The sequence below is a fragment of the Nuphar pumila genome, chromosome 2 (genome assembly GCF_984573655.1).
Source record: "Nuphar pumila chromosome 2, dmNupPumi1.hap1.1, whole genome shotgun sequence".
Taxonomy (NCBI): Eukaryota; Viridiplantae; Streptophyta; class Magnoliopsida; order Nymphaeales; family Nymphaeaceae; genus Nuphar; species Nuphar pumila.
Window position 1 is genome coordinate 120,224,015 of NC_143250.1, and position 24,265 is coordinate 120,248,279.

Sequence of the window (24,265 nt, forward strand, 5' to 3'; positions counted from 1 at the left end):
AGGAAAACCCCAAATGGATTTTCCCTTCTCTTTACCCCCTTTTTTTATTAAATAAAGAGAAGAAACCAAAACCGATATTAGGTTTTGATCAACAAAGGAGGGATGTCACAATAGGGAGAAAAAGGAAGGAACAAAGATAGAGGGAGAGATGGAGAAAGAAGAAGAAAAGAAGAGAGAAGCCAAAGATCTTTCCAGACTCACCTGAGTGGGGAGATTATGGCCCAGCTGCGCTCTGATACCATGTAAAATCAGATCACGTCACCAAAAACTACACAAGAGGGAAGGTGAGAGAAAGGAGAAGAGGGCTGCAGCAAATAATCTCCACACCTTTCCTCATGGTCGTGAGTTTCTTTTATATCAACAATAAAATATATACCAATAATACCCTTGATTAGTATACAAGATAAATTTGCATAAGAGGGGCAACAATGGAAACATTAAATACATGAAGGGGTGTTACACCCAAACACGCCAATCTAGACCTGGATCTATATCCAGAACGGCACGTCTCAATACAATTTTCACAATATTATCATTACCCTTTTTGGTGGGGTAGGGGATTGCAGGAGAAGTTATTATGATCCCCCAAAAAAAATCATCAAAGCCCATAAACAGTTGAATAGGTATTCATAGCTTAGCACTTTTGTATTAGGACACGAGCCTATCTCTAGAATACAATTTACAATATAGGCTGATCAATAAGTGCTGCTTTCATGAATATTTGTTAATACTCTACGTCTCCAAATGCTACATAGTGTAGGTCTTCAATAGTTTTCAATGTGACAAGGTCCAATTATTGTAGTTTAGTTTTCCACTCTGACATGCATAGAAGGCCTTTTGATTCACATCTTGTACATGCCTCATTTCCAACATAATGATCCTATCCAATCATAACTGAAATTCTCAAGTTGCTTTCCATTTTGATACAGTAAATAACCACAACGAAATCAAAAACCAGCCTTTTGCAATATGATAAACATGTTCCAAAGAAATAAACCTGATTTTTGCATGAAAAATCATTGTCTTCATCAGCATCACCTTGTATCATTTTAGGAATGGTATTGCTCACCGTGGCTGTAGGTAGCGGTCTCGGAAGAAGCTTTAAGCCTTCTCCAAATTGTGGCTGTGCACAAAATAAAATTGTAGTAAGAAACATGCCTATGATAGAAAAATGGATATGGACAATAAGGCAGGCCACCGCATCAGGATCTCATGCTTACCAAAACTACAAACAACATAATGAGCAGGCACCTTAAAAAACAAGCACAAATCACTGAATAAATGAAATGAGGGAGCAAAAAAGAAGTACAAGCCATAGAAACAATGATCCTTACAAGCATTTTGTCAGCAAGAGAGAGAGAGAGAGATGTTCAAGCATGTTTTGCGATTATAATTTGAAGTTCAAACATGTCAGCTTACTTTGTCCAACACTTACAAATGTTTGACACAGTAACCAGAAAGCAAAATGGATATGAAAGATGAAGAGTGAAGCAAAAGCGAGTCTTAAAAACTAGCATGAAGCGCGAAGCAGGGATACATTTTGGAAGCGATTATGAAGCATATAGAAGCAAAAAAGGAATGTGTGGGGAGCAAGGGGGAAGCAACAAGAAGTGAAGGAGAAGAGAGGGGGAAATGGAGGAGGAGCAAGGGGAAACTTCCCACAAATGGAAAGTGAGTTTTCCCATGCTTCCCCCTCTTCTAGGGAAGCGTGGTGCTTCCAGCTTCAGAAGTGCTCTTGTCACCCTATGTGATGCTTCTGGAAAATATGGTTTGACAGAGCTATATTTATACGAGTAACACAAGCAGAATCACTGAGCTTGAATGTTCTACGATACACAGATTTAAACCCAAAAAAAAATTCACTCACAACTCACAGGTCTACGACATCATTTGCAAACTCAGACTTACACATTTATGCATATTTATAGGTTTGTATCATTTTCAAAAAGCTCCAATTTATTGCAAGAAACTTATTTTTCCAGTACATTTTTATCATAATAATTGAAGAATCTTATTCTTTAATGAAATTTTAATTTCACCTTTTATTTTGACCATAAATGTATTTAAAACTATTGGTAATGGCAATTACTCAGTACGACAGTACGACATGGCAACTTGATAGGAGACTGCAGAAATTAATCACTTTTGAATTTTGATAGAATATCTTCAGTAGAAGAAAGGGAAAACCTAGGAACGTACAAAAAAAGAAAATGTATTATTAAATGACATCAAAAAAATTAGCAAATTGAAAAATTTAGAATGGAATAGCAGAAAACATGATCTCCTGATTCTTTCGAGAACTAATACATTTTAAATATACCCATAAATTGCCTTCATTATCATCTTATAGAAAAGGTTATATGAATATTATAACATTCTGAAAATTTTGTTACTATTCACACAGATAATAGTTGTATACATATATTCACATATATCACTTTTTTCATTGTGTCACATAGTTACTACAAATAAACATACTAACAAGCCCAAGTTTGAACCAACTTAACCTAGAGTTTCTGAAGCTTGACTGATTTGTTCTATTAGGATCAAGAGCTAGGCTAGAGCTCTCACAAGGCCAAAAACTAGTTACTAACCGCTTTAAAGACTAGTTCTCGGAAAATGAATTTGTAAGCTAGCTCAGCTCAGGCTGCTTGAGAGTAGCTTCACTTGACCATGAATCCTATATAGATTCACAAAGCATCTCCAACACCAAAGATATTATTGCTGCAGCAAAAATGTGAAATATGTAGCAAAAGATGAGTACCGACAGCCTAAAGGTGTGTAGTGAAGATCATTCTACAAACATGTCTAATGACAATGAAGAGCATGCACATGAATCATTTTGTGGTTTGATGAAACTTCAAAGCAAACCTGAATTTCTTGAGGCATATCATTCTGAACCCATGAACGACAAAGTGCATAGAGAGATGTTGATGCACCATCAAGCAATCTAACCTACAAAACAGAAGTGCAAAATTAAGCAATATAGAAAGCCCGCTTTGTGCTGTAAAAACTATGGACTAGAAAGAATGTGTTTCACAAGAAATAAGTCATAAGATGAATGTTTCACAATGAAACAGTTATAAGACCAAACAAACAACATACAAAATTACAAATGTTTAAATTTGTTTGTAGCAGAAATTGGAAAAGAAATATGATAATTTCATTACCTTTCTGTCATTTATCACCACTGTTAAAGCATTTTCGCCACTCTTATCCCTGAGAGAAACAACAGACAATGTCAACATAAAAAGGTCATTACTAACTGAAAGAAGAATATGATAATGAAGAATACCTTGTATCTTTATAGTTATTCAAATCAGGTACAGATGAAACAGCTGAAAATGGAGTTACCTGATAACAGCAAAATATGAAGTCAGTCTCCTAAAATGGAAATTGAATTATAAGGGTTAAAAAAGTCAGCAGAAAGAAAAGATCAGGAAGTTCAAACTTCAAACACAATTAGAAGTTGACAGAAATACTCTTATGTAAATGTTAGTTCTGGTGAAAGATTCCAATGGAATTAATTCATTATATACATTATAAAATCAACCAGCATGAAGGTTTTGGAAGTAAACATAAAAATAGCAATTACTGCAGCATCATGGGATTGATGGTTAAGAAGCCTATAACAGCAAAAGGGGCCAAATATTTTCAAGTAGAGAATGCAACAGTGGCAACTACCCTAAGTAGGACCAGCATCTTAAACCATAACAGCATAAGATTTTGATGGTCTCAACAATAAAATTTGCCAGATATGTCTATGCACACCTGGCATAACAGGAAGCTTAAGAAGAAGAAGAAAACCTGTCTTCTACCTAGAATTCAAAGTCTTGAATCCATAATACAACCTTGTATCCAAAATGGAAACAGGAAAACAGCAAAAGATCTTAAAAATTGCTAAATTTATTCATAATAATGAAAATTCTAATGACTAAATTTGGCGAGCTAACTAGCAAAATCATGATTTATTATTAACAGAGAATAACAGATTGTAGCATAAATCCCACCCATTCTCATGTATATATACCATAGTCACTGATATCACTGATATTTTGAAAATATCACGAAATTATCAGTTTTTCAAGGTCAGCTGATATTTTCCTCAGATTTTCCCGATATTTTCAAAATAACTCCATAACCTAAAATTTTGCAATTTTTTCCTGAGATTTTCAAATCGCCGGAACCTAAAATATTGCAATATTTTCCCAAGAATTTCAAAAATCAGCCTTTTATATATTTCAAGTATCTTTTTTGTTTCTTTTATATTTTAAAACATTTTCTAATTATTTCTTTATATTTTTGCAAGAAAAATATTATAAAACCTATTATTTCTTATCGTTTCTTATTGTTCATAGCTTCCAAGATTTTCTCAAGAAAAATCACTTTTTAAAAATATCTTCGAGAAAAACCCTCGCCAAGAAATTACCTTGAACAATACAGGTGACTATGATATATACACATACATATGCAAAAATATAACTATTGTATTTCTTCTTGTGCAAGAATAGAAGTGTATATGAATATGTAGATATCTATAGTAAAAATAGTCACAGATATATCCCATAAACTGAAAACATTTGCTTCATTTTTTTTTTTTGGAAAAACTTTTTAAAAGGTAAAATATCGTGATATTTTCAAATCTAATTTTATGGCAATAATATCACGATATTATCATGATATTTCAGTCATTTTTACTTTTTGTTTTATTTCCTGTCTTAAATATGTCTTTGCTTTTTCCATTTGTATTTTTTACTTATTGCTTTTATTATATTTTGTACATGTGCATTTTATTATCGAAACACGGCCTTTTCTTACTTATTTCTGTTATTTCTGTTTTTTTTAGATCTTAAGTGTCGAAATTTTCTTAAGATTTATCAAATAAACCTATATTATTAAGATTTGCCTTGCTAAGATATAGCCAAGACCAATGTTTGTAACTATGATAATAAGTAACGCTTGTGTGTTTGTGTGATTGTGTGTGTGCACGTATGTATTCACAAAACATTTCACACTGTATGCATTGGCACTTCTCATAGCCATCCATGTCGACATTTCTCAACAAAGGTCGTGTGTCCATTTTGAGAAATATTGAGATGGATGGCTCTCATATGATAGAAATGACCTCTGTATATAAAGAGATTTCACATGACCCAGCCAAGTCAAGCATGGCCAAGTTGAGTCATTAGTCATTGGGTTTTCGAACCCTGAAATTAACATGGCATACGTGTGTCTGTATTACTCATCGGTATCTCCATGTGCTTTTTCACTCAATGGGTTTGATGATGTTAAGACATGGCTTCACATTATTGTTTCTTATTGAATAATTTCATTTGTTTATTTCTTGAGTAATTTATGTTCCATAGCTGTCACAATTCTTAGTATAAAAGCACATGGAGATACCAATGTGTAATACAGATGAAACATAAGCAACAATGATGTGAAGGCCATTAAAATATATGTATGTGTGTGTGTATATATATATATATAATTTTTGTGTTGTAATAGTTAAATGCCCTATAGGAGCATTTTTGTCTTTTCACATGTATATAAATATTGTTTATTAAAACAGTATTTTTTAAGGAAGACCAATGGGGCGCTATGGTCTTTTCAGACCATAAAGTCGTTGGGAGCTCCCAACGACTCTTTGGGAGCTCCTAAGGGTCTCCCTCCTTTGTTTTTGTTGTGTATAAATAGGGGTCTTCACCCCCTATGATTCTTATGCTTTTCCAAGCATATATTCAATAAAGAATATATTTTTTAGTTGTTGTCCTTTGTTAGCTCTTTGTATTGTCCCATAGTAGACGTGTTCTTTTGTGTTTGTTGTGTCTTTGTGCCCTTGTCCACTATTGGACTTGTATGTGCTTTTGCACTTTGTTCCAACAATTCCACATACTTAGTTACATGGTATCAGAGTCATAGTGCTCTTGGTCCTTTGGGAAAGTGGTCATATCGTGATTGTGAGATAGCATTTAAAGTATTTGTGGGTTGTTGGTGCTTGTGGAACCCAATGTGGAGGAACTCTTTAGTGGTCTTCCATATTTTCTCTTCCTTCTTCTTTCAAGCCAAAATGGAGAATGAACAAAAGATAGATCTCTCCTTCAAATTAAATGGTTCCAACTACATGATGTGAGCATCCGCTATAGAAAATAACCTCAAAGGCAAGAAGCTTTGGGGGTACGTGATAGGCTCTATTCCGAAAACTCAACTCAAACTCACTAAGTTAAAAGCAAATCAAGAAAAATGAAGGCAATGCTCGAATTAAAGTCATTGAAGATCATCAAACTAAAGTAGATGATTGAGAAAGTAAACACACAAAAATTCTTGGATGGTTCATGAACAATGTTGAGCTCAAAATATGTGCCAACATTGCTAAGTTCCGCAAAGCTAAAGAGACATAGTTTTTTATGAAAGATATGTATAATCAAAAAGACCTTGCAAGGTAATTTTTTCTTCAAGAAAAAATACGCACTATCAAACAAGGGAACATGAATGTCCGTGACTACTTTAGTACTTTTGGTCTTTTATGAGACGAGTTATCCCTTCTTGAACCCAAATGGGTTGCTAACGAGGATGTTGAGTTAAAAAGAGAACAAATGAAAAAAGAGCACTTTTTCCAATTTTTGCATGGGCTTAGGCCCGAATTTGAATAAGTAAGATCTCTCCTCGATCGATCTAAACATCTTCCTTTGGAAGACGTCATTGCCAAAATATGCCAAGAAGAAACTCGTCTTGGTATGATTAAAGGAGGAGATGAAATATTAGATGTTTCTAAACCTGGCAATCATGTGAAATCTTGCAAGCCTCCACAAATTGGAAGGCAAAATAGCTATAATTGTAAATACAAAAAGGTTATTTATCATCATTGCCATAAACCAGGGTACATAAGGCCTAATTGCTCCAAGTTGAATGATCCTCCAAAAATCAAGGTGGCTTTCGTTGAATAATCTACACCAAAAAAGGATGAACCAAGTAAGAGAAGAAACTCGTTTTCACTTGCTCAACTATCGGATGCACTTCAACAATTACTCAAACCCTCATCTACATCAGGTGCCGTGATAGCCTCATCTTCTTCTCCAGGTATGTCTTATTGGATCCTTGATTCGGGAGCCTCCTTTCATATGACATCTCATGAGAATAGTCTATCTGATTTATGCAGTAAAAACTACCTATATTTTCACTACTGATGGAACATCTTTGCAAATTAAAAGTATTGGAACCTTAGATTCTTTTCAAAAATTTTATGTACCAAAAGTTAGGGTCTATCACACGAACTCTTCTATCAGGGCACCGCACCCGCGTCGCACCCAGGCGGGTGCAACACTTGGACACAACTTCCTTTGTATTAGGTGAAGTCAACCACACCGAGGTCCATTTCTATCCAAAAGTATATTCAATTAACCCTAATCAAGTCCATTTTTATCTATATTATATATATAAATACATAAATGCACACAAATACACGTAGTGTTAACTTAAAACTGTTAAATATATATATATATATATATATACTCCCCGCACCCAAGTTTTTTTAAAGTGCCGCATCACAGCATCCGCACCCGTACATGCATCCGCACCCGCACCTATGTGACATAGGTTAGGGTTATTCCACAACTAAATTTGATTTTTTTCTGTTTCTCAAATTTTTTATCATAGATGTGAAATCCCTTTCTCATCTAAGGGTTACTCCGTGCAGGATCTTCGATCCGAGAAGCGGATTGGACAAGGTCATAAGAGAGAAAATCTTTACTTCATGAATTATCTAAATCCACCTCCAAATTCTTTTGGTAATTATGTCGAAAAAAAAGATATTGAAACTTGGCATAAAAAACTTAGACATCCAAGCTTCTTAAAGATGTATCTTCTTCCTTTTGAAGAAAATTTTATAATGAAAAAGATTTAATTTGCAAAGATTGTATCTTTGAAAAGATGAAATCCATCCCTTTTCCTGATGTAACTTTTGTCTCTAAGAGACCTAAATTAGTGCATTTGGATGTTTGGGGACCTTCTCCCATCATATCAAAAGGAGAATATTCATATTATGTTACTTCTATCGATGACTTCACTAGATATGTGTGGATCTACTTCCTTAACTTCAAATCCGATGTGTTCTCTTTCTTTAAAAAAATCTATATGATTGTCAAAAATCAATTTCAAAGCAACATTTATATTCTTATATCTAATTCGGGTGGTGAATATCTATCAAATGAGTTTCAAAATTATTTAGAACAAAATGGGATTTGTCACCAAAAGTCATGTCAACGTATTTGATAAATAGAATGGCCTCGTCATCCTTAAAAAATGTATCTCATAAAAAATTATTTGGAAGAACACCTGATTTCAAACAGTTGCGAATTTTTTGTTGTAAGTGATTTGCACTCTTACATAAAAGAGATAAATTGTCTTCAAAAGTTAATGAATGTGCATTCATGGGTTATGGAGAAAACCAAAAGAATATAGATGTTTTGACCCTAAGAGTAACAAACTATATGTTTCTAAAGATGTAACCTTTTTGAAAAATGAAAATGGTTTTGAGAGAACCAAGGAAAACAGGGAAATAGATTATGTTTTTTATTTGACCTCTTGCAGTAAGAAGAGTTGACGGCTTGTGATGATTCTTTGAATGATAATAGTGATAATACCTTGAATGATAATGAAAATAGTGATAATAATGTACATTCAAATGATGAGAATATGGAATCACCTATAAGAAATGATGATATTGTTGATAAACCCATACAAATATATATCCGGCGTGAGCAAAGAAATCCTCTAAATGCTTTTGAAAAATATTCACAAAATTTGTCTTTAAAAGAAACTTCACTTAGAAGATTCAATAGAGTGTCCAACCTACCAAGTAGGTTTGTATCTTATGACACATTGACACCAAATTTTAAAGCATGTCTAATAGCTTTACATTCTTATCATGAACCATCGCATTATAATGAAGCCAAAAATCTTCCATAATGGGTTGAAGCAAGAATATAGAACTTAAAGCCCTTGAAAAAACCAAAACATGGAAAATAATTTCATTAACTATAAGGAAGAAATCTATAAGATGTAGATGAGTTTTTAAAGTTAAAACCAAGAATGATGGGACTTTAAAAAGATATACAACTTGGTTATTCGCCAAAGGGCACTCTCAAGTATGAAATTGACTATGAACAAACTTTTGCCCCAGTAGCTAGAATAACTAGCATGAGGACACCCATAGTTGTTGCATCTATTCAAAAATTGCCCATATACCAACTAGATGTTAAAAATGTTTTTTTAAATGGTGAACTAAATGCAGAGGTTTATATGGATCCTCTATCAAGGTTTTGTATTAAAAAAGGTAAAATTCTTAAACTTAAAATAGCTTTGTATGGTCTTAAACAAGCTTTTAAAGCTTGGCATAGTAAATTTAGTAATGTAATGACGCATTTGGGTTTTCATTCTTGCTATATTGACACTGCTATTTTTATCAAAAGAAACGGTTCTAAAGTTGTTATTCTTCTAATTTATGTAGATGATATGATAATCGCCGGAAGTGACAAGCATAGAACTAGTGATATTAAGAATATTTAAAAAAAAAAATGATATGTCTGACTTAGGCTTTTTAAGATATTTCTTAGGCATTAAAGTTGCGTACTCTTCCAAAAGGTACATTCTTTATCAAATGAAACTTGTTATTGATATTTATACCAAGTCTGGTATTTTAGATGGCAAGAACATGGTTGCCTGTTGAGGAAGCGGGAGCGGGAAGCGATACGGGAAGCGGGAGCGGGAAGCGAGGCACTTTCAAAATTTTAGGAAGTGGGGAAGCGTGGGACCACTTAGGAGCGATTCGGGAAGTGTCTCGAAAGCGACCTAGGAAGCGTCTCGGAAGCGAGGGGGAAGCGAAAAAAAAATAAAAATAAAAAATACAAAAAAATTAAAAAAAAAAACAGGGAAAGCGTGGGGGAAGCGCGCTTCCCATTAAAGGGAAGCGCGTCCCCCATTAAAGGGAAACGCGTCCCCCATTAAAGGGAAGCGCGCTTCCCAAAAAAGGGGGGCGCGCTTCCCAAAAAAGGGGGATGCTTCCCCCCACGCTTCGGAAGCGCGACGTTCTGCGCTTCCGAAGCGCACTTCGGGGAAGTGCGCTTCGGGGAAGCGCGCTTCGGGGAAGTGCGCTTCGGGGAAGCGCGCTTCGGGGAAGTGCGCTTCGGGGAAGCGCGCTTCGGGGAAGTGCGCTTCGGGGAAGTGCGCTTCGGGGAAGCGCGCTTCCCCTTTTAGCTAGGCGCTTCCGGTAACCCTGGGCAAGAAGATAGAAACCCCTGCAATGATTAATGCTAAATAAAGGCTAGAAGATGGGACTCGGATCGAAGATCCTACACCTTACCGCCAACTTGTTGAGTCTCTCACTTGTATATCACTCGACCAAATATAGCTCATGCAGTTCACTCTGTCAGCCAGTTTCAGTATGCTCTGACCATTGTGCACATAAGTGTTGTATTAAGAACTGTCAGATATGGCAAGTATACTATAACCAAGGGAATTTTTTTAGCCTCATCCTCGACATTAGATTTTACATACCTATATTGATGTTGATTGGAGAAGAAATCTCAGTGATAGAGTCTCAACTACCGGCTTTTGTGTATTTTTAGATGACTTTTTGATTTCGTGGAGATGCAAGAAGCAGCAAAAGGTATCTCTATGTTCAATAAAAGTTGAATATTGTGTGATGGCTATGACAACTATGGAGCTTGTATAGCTAAGAGGTTTTCGCAGAGATATGGTGATAATAATCTCAAAACCTTCGAAGATGTGCTGTGATAATAAAAGTGCAATTTATATTGCAAGCAACCACACCTTCCATAAGCAAACCAAAGCACATTGAGATGGATTGTCATTATGTTCGTGATGAATATCTGAGAAGAACCATTGAGTTGTCGTATGTTATATCAGAGTATCAGCTGGCTGATTTTTTCACCAAGGCACTTCCTCCTCCTAGGTTTATTTTTCTCCTTAACAAACTTTCAGTTATTTCCCCATAAGCAGTGTTGTGAAAAGCGTTGAGGCGTAGCGAGGCGCTCCACCAAAATCTGAGGCGAGGCGTAAGCCTCGAGGCGCAAAGCGTAAGCCTCAAAAAAAAATTTAAACTTAAAAAAAACTATAAAAATGATCTAAAATTATAAATAAATAAGAAATGCTTTATTGATGAAGCGCCAACCAACACGAAATAAAAAATCTCAAATAAATACAAAAAAAATATGAGATTAACATGTAAAAGTAACATTAATGCAACAACTCGATCTATATAAGTATCTAATTGCATAAATATGAGCATGCATTCAATAAAAAACTAACATTAACAACAAAATGCATATTAGCACTAACAACATTATGTCATAATTAAAAAATGCATGTTAACATTAACAACCAAATGTTAATGTATTTGTCCAGAATTCTTCAAAATGAGATTGTTAACATTCACAATTACAACTAAAAGTCCCAAAAAACATATAAATGGCCAATAGCTCTATGATATGAATTAGGGCCTAAGCTCTTGTTGTGTCTCGTCATTATCAATATTTAAGTCTTCAATATCATCATCTGAAGAATCCATATAAATAGGTTCTTCTTCATCTTCATTCTCTGACTCTTCATCATCTACACTTTCATCATCCACGTCCTCAATTACTTCTTTTGCTTTTCTTTTTCCTTCAATAAAAAATCATGTATTAAATATTTATGTTATGTAATTAAAAAAATACATTTATATTCATAGCTAGGTAAAAGGAATATTACTTTACCTCGATCTCTTGAAGACATGTCTTGCCTAGAACCACTTTGTGAAACATGAGGTGAATTGACTTTTTCAATAGGCACATGCTCAATGGCATTTATGTCGAAGTTCGGATCCAACCATGAATCCTCCAACCAATTGGGATCACTTGGCAACACTGGATCTTCCTTCTCCACAATCCACTCATCGTCTGAGTCTATATGATCTAGACATATAGGGTCTTTGGTAGCCCTCCTCTTCATATTTCTCTCTCTTAATTTCATATTGTACATTACAAAAACCAATGCATTCATCTTATCTTGTTCAAGTCTATTCCTTCATTTTAAAATCATTGATAATCAAATATAAGATAATTAAACATATAAAAATGTATTTCAAAAATAAAATACAAAGTCACAAACCAATGAGAAAGTACTCCAATTCCTCTCACAGCCCAATGCACTGCATGTCAAACTTAAAATTCGAATTGCAAAATTCATCAACTCAGGATTTTCGTGCCCAAATGAACTCCACCAATCAGCTGCATTCAAATAAAATAATAAAAAATTGATAAAAACATTAAGAATGTTATAATTAACAAAAACATAAAAAAATATTGACAAATAACAACATAATTGCAAACTTACCAGGACTTTTTAATTTTCTTGTTGTAACAGTTGTCTCTCTGCCAAACAAGTCATTTGCCTTTTTAAATGCATCGATTTGTGTTGTAATTTTCAACCGAATATTTGCATCAGAAACTAATTTTTCAACACAATCATAAAAGTCACTCATAACTTCTCCATCAAGGTTAAAGTTGTCAGCATAATGAAAATGTGGATTTAAATAATAGGCAGCTGCATGCAAAGGCTTATGAAGTTGCAAGTTCCATCGTCTATCAATGATATCCCAAATAGGTTTATATTTTCTTTGGACATTGTCAAGGTTTGAAGCAATTTCCTCCTTCGCTCTATCCATTGCCTCATACAAAAATCCCATAACAGGTTCGTCTGCATCAACGAGTCGCAACACTTTCACGAGAGGTAGTGTAGCTTTAATTGCATATGATATGGCAGCTCAAAACTTTTCATTAAGAACAATATAAGAAATGTTCTTAGCATCATATTTCTTATAGTAATTAGATATTCTAAAATTTGAAGATAAGAACATCGACTTTAACTCTTTCTTATAACATCCAATACTATGAAGTGTAAGATATGTTGTGGCAAAACGAGTGACGGCTGGACGCAGAAGTTCTTTCTTCTTTGTAAATTTTCTCATTAAATTTAATACCCATGCATGACTATAAATGTATCTTGTAAATTTTTTTTGCCTTTTCCACTGTATCTTTAAAAATTGATATTTTTCCAATATCTTCTAACATAAGATCCAAGCAGTGAGCTGCACATGGTGTCCAAAAACATGTTTTTTCTGCTGTTAACATATTTCCAGCCGCCACATAATTTGGTGCATTATCTGTAATGAATTGCACTACAATACTTTCACCAACTTCTTCAAACAACTTACACAAATTTGCACCAGTTTTTTCCATGTCGCTGATGTCAACGGACTTCAAAAATATTGTCTCATATGAGCTGTTCACAAGAAAATTAATTAAGTTTCTTCCTTTCTCATTTGTCTAACCATCTGCCATAATACTACAACCAACCTTTGGCCACTCTTTTTTGAACTCTTTCAAAATTTCATGAGTACAATCTACCTCGTCCTTCAAAATCCACGTTCTGATCTCATGATAAGAAAGTGGTTTGAACCCTCGCCCATAATTTGCAATAGCTTCTACCATTGCACCAAAATATGGATTGTTGCAAAGATTAAATGATAAGGCATTTGCATAAAAAAATCTACCAATGGCACGACATACATTTTTTCTTTCATCCCTTTTGAAAGCAGTGTTTATTGTGGTTTGTCGTGCTTCTTTGTTCACAAAAAGGTCCATAGGACCAGTTGCACTTGTTTTTGCATCACTACCTGATCCACTAGCTTCTTTATTCACATTATCGCCGGTTGATGATCCAAAATAAACACTTCTCCCGATATCCAACTTGTTTTGTTCTAACTCTTCTTTCTTTAGCCTCTGATCCTTTAGATGATTCTGAAAAAAACTTTTCACGTCAGGTGGAACCGCTTCGCACATGCTTACACCATGCTTTGTGCCAGCTAAGTGATGTTTTAGCATATAGATGCCTCTTGTAGTCTCTTTATGACAGTAATTGCAAATTACATGTCCTACGAGTTTAAGATCTTTAATAGGATTTGGAACTTTAACTTCATGATCTCATCCTACATCTTTTGCCATTGTTCAACTGCAAAAATACATAACACAAAATATATATTAACATCATGCATTCTGCTGACCACATTACATGAAAACAAATGTAAAATAGACAATCTTGGTGTATAAGCTATATACGAATCCTAGAAAAAAACATAATTGACGAGAAAAAAATAATAAATATAATTAGGTCATTTTTTTAATTGGGTCTCAAAGTTCATTCAATAATGCACACTTATAGCCACACACACATAGTAGAGATAGAGTGGAGGTGGTTTGGATCCCAGATTTCTTCTCAAAAACAAAAAGAAAACACCAACCAACTCCAAGGCACTCCAAACAAATTTTGCATCGATTGAAATGAATACCATCACAAAAAAACACCAACAAAAGACAAAAAATATCCTTAAAAACACAAATAAAACACCAACGAAATTTGTCTTCCTTTTTTTCGAAGAAAGAAGAGCATGTTAAACCAACAAAATAACCATCCCTAGAATTCAACAAGAAAGTATATCAAGAACTTCTCTGGAGATCAACCCCAAGAAATTGTGAAAATGCCGAAAAAAAAAACATATATTGAATATGCTAAACAGAGGTCACCATTATGTTCGAATATTTCAGATGCTTATAAAAAATACATATTTTAATGAAACTTAAAATATCTGAATCAGATGAGTTCACATAAATCAACACCAAAAAAAAAAGATGAAACTTAATAAAAAGAGGAACCCACTAATTCTAATGAACGAAATCAGTCAACAGGGGAAAGAAAACATACCAATTACATTTAAAGATAAAAATGGTATCATTTCATTCATATTTAGATGCAAAATAACATAAAAACAAAGGAACATATTGTTCAGAAACAAACACATCTACGTATAAACCACGAAAAGCAACTAGAAAGAAAGAGAGAGAACAACAACAACAACAACTACGCCTTCATCCCAAAACAATTGGGGTCGGCGATATGAACCAACAAAGAAAATCATTATGGGTCTTCCACATGAATCCTTCTCCTCCATTCATTTCTATCCAATGCCATGTCCTCGGTGAGGTTCAAAGCATTCATATCCTTTCTTATCACCTCCATCCATGTCTTCCTAGGCCTACCCCGACCTCTTTTAACTAATATATTTTCCCATTTCTCCATCCTTCTAACTGGAGCATCATTAGGCCTTCGTCGAATATGTCCAAACCACTGTAAACGATTCTCTCTCATCTTATTTTCAATGGGTGCAACACCTACCTTCTTACGTATCTCCTCGTTCTGAATCTTATCTTTTACTGTATTTCCACACATCCATCTCAGCATATGCATCTCAGCTACACTCATTTTTTGAACATGATGTCTCTTGGCAGCCCAACATTCCGTACTATATAGTAAAGCGGGCCTAATAGTCGTCTTATAAAACTTTCCCTTCAACCGCAATGGCATTCTATGATCGCACAACACTCCAGTTGCACTCTTCCATTTCATCCACCCAACCTTTATCCTATGATTTACATCTCCATCAATTTCTCCATACTTTTGAATGATAGATCCCAAATATTTGAAAGAAACATCCACCGCTATTTCGTGCTCACCAAGCTTCACTACACTCCCATCACTACTTTGTTGCTTACTAAATCGACATTCCATGTATTCTGTCTTACTCTTACTCAACTTAAAACATCTTGCTTCCAATGTCTGTCTCCATAATTCTAACTTAGCATTAACCTCAGCTCTAGACTCATCAATCAAAACAATATCATCAGCAAACAACATACACCACGGCACATTTTCTTGAATTGATCTCGTAAGCTCATCCATCACTATAGCAAATAGGAAAGGGCTTAAAGCAGATCCTTGATGTAACCCAACCGTTATAGGAAAATTGGTTGTCACCCCTCCACAAGTGCGGACATTGGTTACTACTCCTTCATACATATCTTTAATTATACTAATGTACTTGAGAGAAACACCTTTCTTCATCATTGTCCACCAGAGAACATCCCTAGGTACTCTATCGTAAGCCTTCTCCAAATCAATAAAAACCATATGCAAATCTTTGTTCCTCTCTCTATTTCTCTCAATAAGTTGTCTAAGAAGATGTATAGCTTTCATAGTTGATCTTCCAGGCATAAAACCAAATTGATTCTCCGATATCATGACAATCTTCCTCAACCTAAACTTAATCACCCTCTCCCAAAGTTTCATAGTATGACTCATGAGTTTTATACCACGATAGTGTGTGCAATCTTGTATATCACCCTTATTCTTATATAGAGGCACCAAAGTACTCTTCCTTCACTCATTAGGCATCTTATTTGTCCGCCAAATCTTGTTAAAAAGATTTGTCAACCATTCTAAACCTTTCTCTCCCAAGCATTTCCAAGCCTCGAGAGAGAAACAAAATAAAAAACGAAAAGGGTAGAAGAAAACCCAGAAAATTGTTACCTTCAGATAACGATGTCTTAGAAAACAAAGAACTTTACCTGTCACCGGAAAACGCAGAGGTCGCCGGCGGCGAGTGGTGGCCGGCGACAGCAGTGGCGGCGGCGAGTGGTCGCACGGCGGTGGTTGTGAGTCGCTGGCGCGGCGGGTCGCCGATGTCTTCTCAGCAGAGAAAAGAAGAAGGTGGAAGAGGCGATGATCGGCGGCGAGTGCTGGCCGGCGGCGAGTGCTGGCCGGCGGCGAGTGGTGGCCGGCGACAGCAGTGGCGGGGGACGGAGTGGAGAGAGAAGGGGCGAGGGCTTTCCCTCTCCCCGAAGCGCCTGTGTCTTTTTTAAAGACACAGGTTCTCGATCTTTCGAGAATACGGGCCCGGATCTGGGTCGAACTCGGGTCCGGGCCATCCGATTTTTAATGCGCGCCTCACTTTGAGGCGCGCCTCGCCTCAAGGCGCATGAGGCGTACGCTTTAACGATGTTTCGCTTTTTAAGTGCGCCTCAAGGCGGAAAGGGCCTCGCCTCGAGGCGAGGAGCGCTTTTTGCGCCTTGAGGCGCGTTTTCAACAACATTGGCCGTAAGTTTAAGGTGTTAAAATATATGCATGTGTGTATATATATACGTATGTATATAATATATACTCATATATTTATTTTTGTCTTGTAATAGTTAAATGCCCTATAGGGGCATTTCTATCTTTTTACATGTATATAAATATTGTTTATTAAAACATTTTTTTTCTTTTTTTATTTAATGTAATTAAGGGAGACCAATGGGGGCTCCATGGTCTTTTCAGACCATAGAGTCGTTGGGAGCTCCCAACAACTCTTTGGGAGCTCCCAAGGGTCTCCCTCCTTTGTTTTTGTTGTGTATAAATAGGGGTCTTCACCCTCTATTATTCTTATGCTTTTCCAGGCATATATTCGATAAAGAATATATTTTTTAGTTGTTGCCCTTTTTTGCTCTCTGTCTCATAGTGGACTTGTGTTCTTTTGTGCTTGTTGTGCTTGTTGTGCCTTAGTGCCCTTGTCCACTATTGGACTTGCATGTGCTTTTGCACTTTTCCAACAATTCCACATACTTCTTTCCAAAGGCATGCCTTAACATCATCAAACCCATTGATTGAAAAAAAGAACATGCCCACAAGATCCAACTATCATGGTCTATTTAGCATTGTGTTAGTCTCAAATCCAAAAAAGTATAGATAGGAACACATCTATTTTGACTGGAGTCATGCAAATGCATTCCCTACAGTGCTTGTCAGGCTCTTCAATATGAGTGCCAGCATAACAAACAGGAGATGACCATAAATAAGATCAAAGGCACCATACTTGCTGCATCTCATTGGCATAAACCTTTGATCACTCAACACTCGACAGGGTGCCCAGTTAGGATGATCGGAAAACATCAAAGAAGGATGCTAAAAGGCCACAAGGCACCTGGATTTCCTATGTTTACAGTGTGACTTTTAGGCTGTCACATAGGTGCGGGTGCGGGTGCGGGTGCGGGTGCGGGTGCGGGTGCGGGTGCGGGTGCGGGTGCGGGTGCGGGTGCGGGTGCGGGTGCGGGTGCGGGTGCGGGTGCGGGTGCGGGTGCGGGTGCGGGTGCGGGTGCGGCACTTTCAAAAAACTTGGGTGCGGGGGTGCGGCAAAAATATAAAAAATTATATATATAAAGTCCAAAAGTTGAACATAAATGACCCTGGGTGCGTTGACTGCACCCAGGGTCAGGTTGACCGCATCTGGTGCTGGTGCTGGTGCTGGTGCTGGTGCTGGTGCTGCACCTAGTTGGAGAGTCCCTGTGACATAGCTTTTAGCTGTGATTTCCGATTACATAGTAAATCGGAAGTAACTGAAATTCTTCTACCAATGCATGTTGTGTACACTTTACAAGTGAAACTTCACTCATAAAGACCCATATTTCAAATGCCCAAGAAACCAGAGGAATCCGGTGGGACTTGCCAAAAGTGTAGGGATCCAGCAATTTCACTTCCATCCAATCCCCCAAGAAACTCCTTTTCCACCTCATGACCGAAGTGAGTTAGATCTTAATAGCTACTACTGATGATAACCACATTATTAAGAGATCACGCAGATTTACTGAGGAACTAATACCAATTCATCAGAACGAACTCATGTCAACCGCACTATATGCATCTTTCACATGAATTTCGTAGAAAATCATGAATAACCCATACCACCTCGATCAGATTTCACTAAATAATACAAGGCCCAGCGGTATAAACTTTAGCAAAATCCTGCAATTCGAGTCTTCAGAGAGCATCGCACATAGTTCTCCTTGAAAGAAAACCAAAACTTGCGTACTCTTAATAAGAACAAAAGGAAAGCGATCGAAATTGAGGCGAAGAACCGAACCTTAGCGTGAACAACAGGTGCACCGATCCTCGGGGGAGCAGCGACGCCCGCATTCTTCGGAACGGCTCGAACGGGCACTGCCGGCAGCTGCTGCGGCGGAGGAGACCTCAGAACGCGGCCGGCGGGGTCAACGGCTGCAGCAGTCACGAAAGTAGGAGCGAACCCGAGAACCTGGGGCACGCCAACGACGGCCGGGGTGCCATTGAAGAAGGCGGGATTGACGATGGTGACGACCTGATCGGCCGGGGATCGGATGGCTGCTCCGGGGAGAACACGGGAGGACGACAGGGATGGGCAGACGTCGGCGAGCGATTCATGGATCCTCGGGAGGAGCTGTTGGGCGGTGGGAACCCTAGCGGGGGAAGGGAACGGAGGGATCGCAGGGGAAGCGAAAACCCTCGGCGCGGAATTGGGGTTTCCGGCGGCCGGATTGAGGCAGTTGAGGTTGGGTTTCGGGTTGTTGGAGTTGGAAGGAGAGGGTTGGGGACGCTGCTCTCCGGACGCCGACATGGCCGTACGACGCCGTCAACCGGTGATGGCGGTTTCTTCTTCCTCCTCCCCTTCTCTTCCCCCACTTTTTATTTCCCTTTTTTTTTTTTCAAATATGGTTTCGATTTCGCGTTGCTTTGCCGCTTTTTTATCAATTGAGGTTTACGAAAATACCCTTCGTAATGTTGCAATTCTTTTTTTTCCCGTCACTTTTACCGGGTTGAGTGGGCCAGTGGCCGTGAGAGAACTCGCACTGGATAGGGTAAATTGGCAGAATGGATCGGGTCGTGGGTTACTCGATTCCGTGGTACTTATCGGTTCCTGTGATTGAACTTGAAACCGCCAAAAATATCAGTTTTGGGGAAAAAATGTCCGTGAGGAATATCTCGTGATAAATTCACAAATATCAGTTTGTAAAATCTCATGAAAATATGTATATGTATGAAATATATGAAACAAAAAAATTACATTTAATTGCAAAGAACAAATAAACAGACAAAAATATTAAAAACCTGAATACTTTCAAAATAGGTGCTATTTTGAAAAATATCATATTTTTTTACTAATATATTGGCCCCTTGAAAATGTCATGTTTTTTTTTTCATAATATCTTATTTGTGCCATAGCTTCAAATCATAGTCACAAATCTTGTTCTTTAAAAAAGAACTTGATATTTTGAAAAGCACATTTTTCTCAGGAGAAACTCTGAAAGATATCTGTTTATACAAATATATAAAACTATAATAATATAAATAGTAGATAAAAAATTTGTTTTTATCATGTAAATATTTTCTTAAAAGCACGATATTTTTAAAACATGTGATATTTTTTAAATAGTGTTTTCTCGATATAATATCACCTATATTGTGATATTTTCAAAAAACCTAGCAATATTTGTGACGATGCTTCAAATAGGAGGGCAGCAGGCATAAACTTTGGAAAATTGATTTGCTTTTTGCATACCAGTTGGACTGTTTACGTGTCACATGATTCTAGTACCAATTGGTTTAGATGGGATTGTCCCTAACCTATATTTCTGAACCCAAATATGTTTCTTTTATGATGATGAACCCTCACGGTGAATCATGTCAGTTAGAGCACGTTTGGAAGCTAAGAAAGATTGTAAGAAAAGTGATGCAAAATGAAGATTCTGTATGGATTTTCTCACACTTTCAAACAAGAGACATTTTGGATGAGAGATTTTTTTTTTAAAGTACACTTTATTTTATAGTTTTAATAGGAAACATTCCTCCACGTACCAAAAGAAAATTTGTTTTTTGTACTCTTCACCACCCATCTCATTACATTTCACCACCACCCACCATCTCACCGTCCCCACCACCCTCCTCCTCCTCTCTCTCTCATTTTTTCACTCTGTTTGTCTCATGTTATACAAACAAATGAAAAACTTTCTTTTGAAAAACTTTTCATATCAAAACTCTTAAAGGCAAAACTTGCTTTTTTCCTATAAAAAATTTTTTCTCTTCCAAACGTGCCCTTAATGAGCTCACCTTCTTGGGAAGTAAACTCCTAGTAGAGTCACCAACACTCAATCTCCTACGGAGCCCAGCAGTTAAAGGCACTCAAATATGTTATAAAAGAGGTTATGATCTAAGCGACTATGAACAGGTCAAGCCAAACCTTATGTTGATAAGGAGGTCTAATGCTGTCACCAAGGTTGTTAAATGCGATGAGGCAAAGCGAGGCGTTGAGCCTGCGCTTCGCCTCTGAGGCGTACGCCTCAGGTACTGAGTCGTACGCCTCTCACAACGTGAGACTCTCAAGCAAGGTTGTAAATGCGATGAGGCGAAGCGAGGCGTTGACTCGCCTCTGAGGCTTACGCCTCTCACAACACTGGCTGTCACTTAATGATGTTATAAATTTTTTATGAAAGCTCTTTTTTATGATGAGGAACCCTCACCAAAGTGCCACCTCTTAAGGCTATGAATGCACTCATGCACCGGCAGGGTTTGATATAAAAAATTTTATGAAATCTATAGTGCCTTAATCTACCGTAATAAGTTGTGAAATAATAAATACAAGGATCACCATCATTTTGGGCCCAAGCAACTAAATGGTCATGTCGGACTAAAATAACTGAGGCATCTTTGATACAAGTCTCACATGGTCTGACCCACATTTTTCTATTAAAAAAATCACAAATCATTTACAATTGTTGACATTTAATCCACCTGACAAGGGCAAATCAGGTGCAATCACGTTGTACGCTTTGAGTGTGCTAGGACGCTAAAGTGTGTAGTGTGATTGCACCTGATCTGCCGTCACATCTAATCTCTAATGGATATTATGTGTTGGCAGTGAACTGCAACTTGATTTTTTTTCATTCACCTGCCCTCCCCCTTATTTGTATTTCTTCTTCTTCTTTTTTATTATCCAATTCCTGCTCCTTTTTCTTCATAATCTTTCTCCTCCTCCTTTTTATTATATTTCAACTCCAAATCTTCACCTTCTATAATATAATTGAGTGCGATGGAGCAAAAATTATTCAATATGTTATTTAGCATTGAAAACATGGAAAATAAGGAGAATATCTTTAGTTTGAGTGACCAATGTTTGAAACTCCAACATTTAAATCTAAAATTTTGGACTTTAATTTATCACTGTTGGAAATTTTGAAAAATAAAGATACTAGTCTTGGGTTTGAGCTTTAAATTGTGCTAAAAAACACTGAAAACAATGATAGTTGTCTGGAATTTTAGATTTTATTGTAGAAAAACTTAAAAATAAGAACAAGCTTCAAGATCTAAGTTTTCTTACACCCGAATAATATGGGTTGTTTTAGATGGCATGTAGGAAAATCTAGTTATTTGAATGCTTTGTTATCATAAAAAACCGAAGAAAAACCATTTTTTTAAACCCTACAAAAATAGTTTTGCTAGTTAGTTGATCAGCAATTAACAATCTAATGACGTGTTTTTTAATTGTTTTTGTTTGAAGGATAGTTGACGTTGTTTTAAACCTTTTCCATCTACTTAAACTTTAGAGTAATCATAATAATGCTTTTTTTGTAAATTGGCATCTCTCTCTCTCTCTCTCTCTCTCTCTCTCTCTCTCTCTCTCTCTCTCTCTCTCTCTCTCTCTCTCACACACACACACACATAAATTGACTAAAAAGCTTAAGTTTATTCATGACAAAAATTGATTGACCTTATAACCTTTTTTAAAAATGACATGACATTTCAAAAGTTATTTTAGGAAAAATGAAATTTGTTTCATTCTTACTATATTCTAAAAAAAAAATTGCACTTGCACCTTTGTTCAAACAATACTTAAAATACCTTTATTTGTTTTTCACTTTAGCAAAAATATTTAACATTTCAAAAGCCCCGCCATAATTTTCTCAATTATCAGTCATATTCCTTTTTTTAATAAATTGCTTGACCACTTGGTAAAACTTTTTTTTTTTTTGACAGAGAAATCTGGGGCTAGGCAGACCCCTACCAGTTATACAACCATACCATTGGGGTTCGAATTTTCAACGTCCCAACACAAGGTAATCACTTGGTAAAAGTTAGATGACCCCATTTAATCAATGCCTAAAGTGACTTTCTATAACTGTTTTATACCCTAGTTAAAGCATTTTAAAAAGTTCATCCCTTCTCTCCCTTTTTTTATCCAAATTAATCCATTCTCAAACTTGTACAGTATTACTTCATACTTCTAACTATGACAACCTATTCTAAATTATCATCTCTCTCCTTATTATTGTGGGTTAATCTTAACTCTTTCCTTCAAATATAAGTGGTATAGAAAAGTATTTCTTACTCATTTTTAGTGGCATGCTTATAAATTTGTAAAATAAAAATGTTTTTTGAAATATATAAACATATCTGCTTTAATCATTCTATTTTGGTTTGAATAAAATTTCACTGTCAATCTGTAACGACCCCAACTCATACCCTTTGAAAATACATATTTTTTTTAACCATTGCGGAAATCTTTTCAGAAACCCGAGGCCTTTACAGTTCCACTCTCAATTGGATAAAACAATCAACCATAACAGAGCTTACAATTATCATCTATACCAAACCAAACCTTTATTGAAATAATGAATAATAAGTCTCAAGACAATTGCATAAAGAAAATATTCGGAGTGCAATATCAACTAAATGAAACAAAAAGAAAATAAAAGTAGAGTCATGTTGTCCATTTGTGATCTGTCTAGCAAGTGTGTGCACCCATGACTTTCCCAGAAGCTAGTCGTTTTACTGATCACCTGCAGCTGTGAAAAATCATAGAAAGAGGGGGTCAGAAATTTGAAGAATTCTGCGTACAGATCCCTCTACTAAAAATAAATGAACATAAAAAACACATATACGATTTCGTGCAATAATTCAGAGGAATGCAATTATGACAATTACAAAATTCAAATTAAGCATTTATGCAACATTTATTAAGCATGCAAGAACATTAATCAACAGCAAGATTTACAATTTAAGTAAATAAGACATTTAACATGCATTAGAAATTAGATATCATGCATCCACCAACATGTAACAATTAAGAGAACAGATAAAATATGCATGTCCTAATGCATAGCAGGATTATGCATGATTTATGTGCAATGCATGAACACTTTATTATCTATAATTAAAGTTTTTCTTTCCATATGCATGCTCTATTAAATGCATATAATTTAAGTTCCTCTTTTTAATTATCGTTGCTCGTGAATACACCAAGCGAGTACAATTTCTCTGAGGTCAAGTTAGGTTCCCAGGGTAGCTTAACACATAATTTTTATTTTATTATTGGGTTTCAAACTTAGCCCTCGATCGAATCACTTTCGAAACATTAGACCTCCACATCTAATGTCGGGAACACTAGAGACACTCCACGCTCACAAGTGACACTTCCTTGGTATACCAAAACAACAGTTGTATTGAACACACAACTCTTAGGTAAAGTGAC

The 24,265-nt window shown here is 36.3% G+C and overlaps 1 protein-coding gene across 4 annotated transcripts in view; it reads right to left on the minus strand.

The window, feature by feature from the left end:
* LOC149846940 (uncharacterized) overlaps positions 1–19,421 on the minus strand; it is a 71,764-nt gene extending 52,343 nt beyond the window's left edge. The window contains exons 1-5 of one of the 4 annotated variants that reach the window (XR_016430329.1): positions 18,848–19,421; positions 3,296–3,354; positions 3,171–3,219; positions 2,872–2,955; positions 1,039–1,123 (exon numbers count right to left, since the gene is read on the minus strand). Coding sequence is in view for 3 of the 4 variants with exons in the window: in XM_089996670.1 (XP_089852796.1) it covers positions 998–1,123; positions 2,872–2,955; positions 3,171–3,219; positions 3,296–3,354; positions 18,848–19,357 (828 nt within the window). In the remaining variant the exon portion in view is untranslated. Of the gene's footprint in view, positions 1–997; positions 1,124–2,871; positions 2,956–3,170; positions 3,220–3,295; positions 3,355–18,847 lie in introns of all 4 variants that reach the window. The other 3 variants (XM_089996670.1, XM_089996671.1, XM_089996672.1) reach the window with 3 other exon arrangements.
* Positions 19,422–24,265: the final 4,844 nt, after the last annotated feature.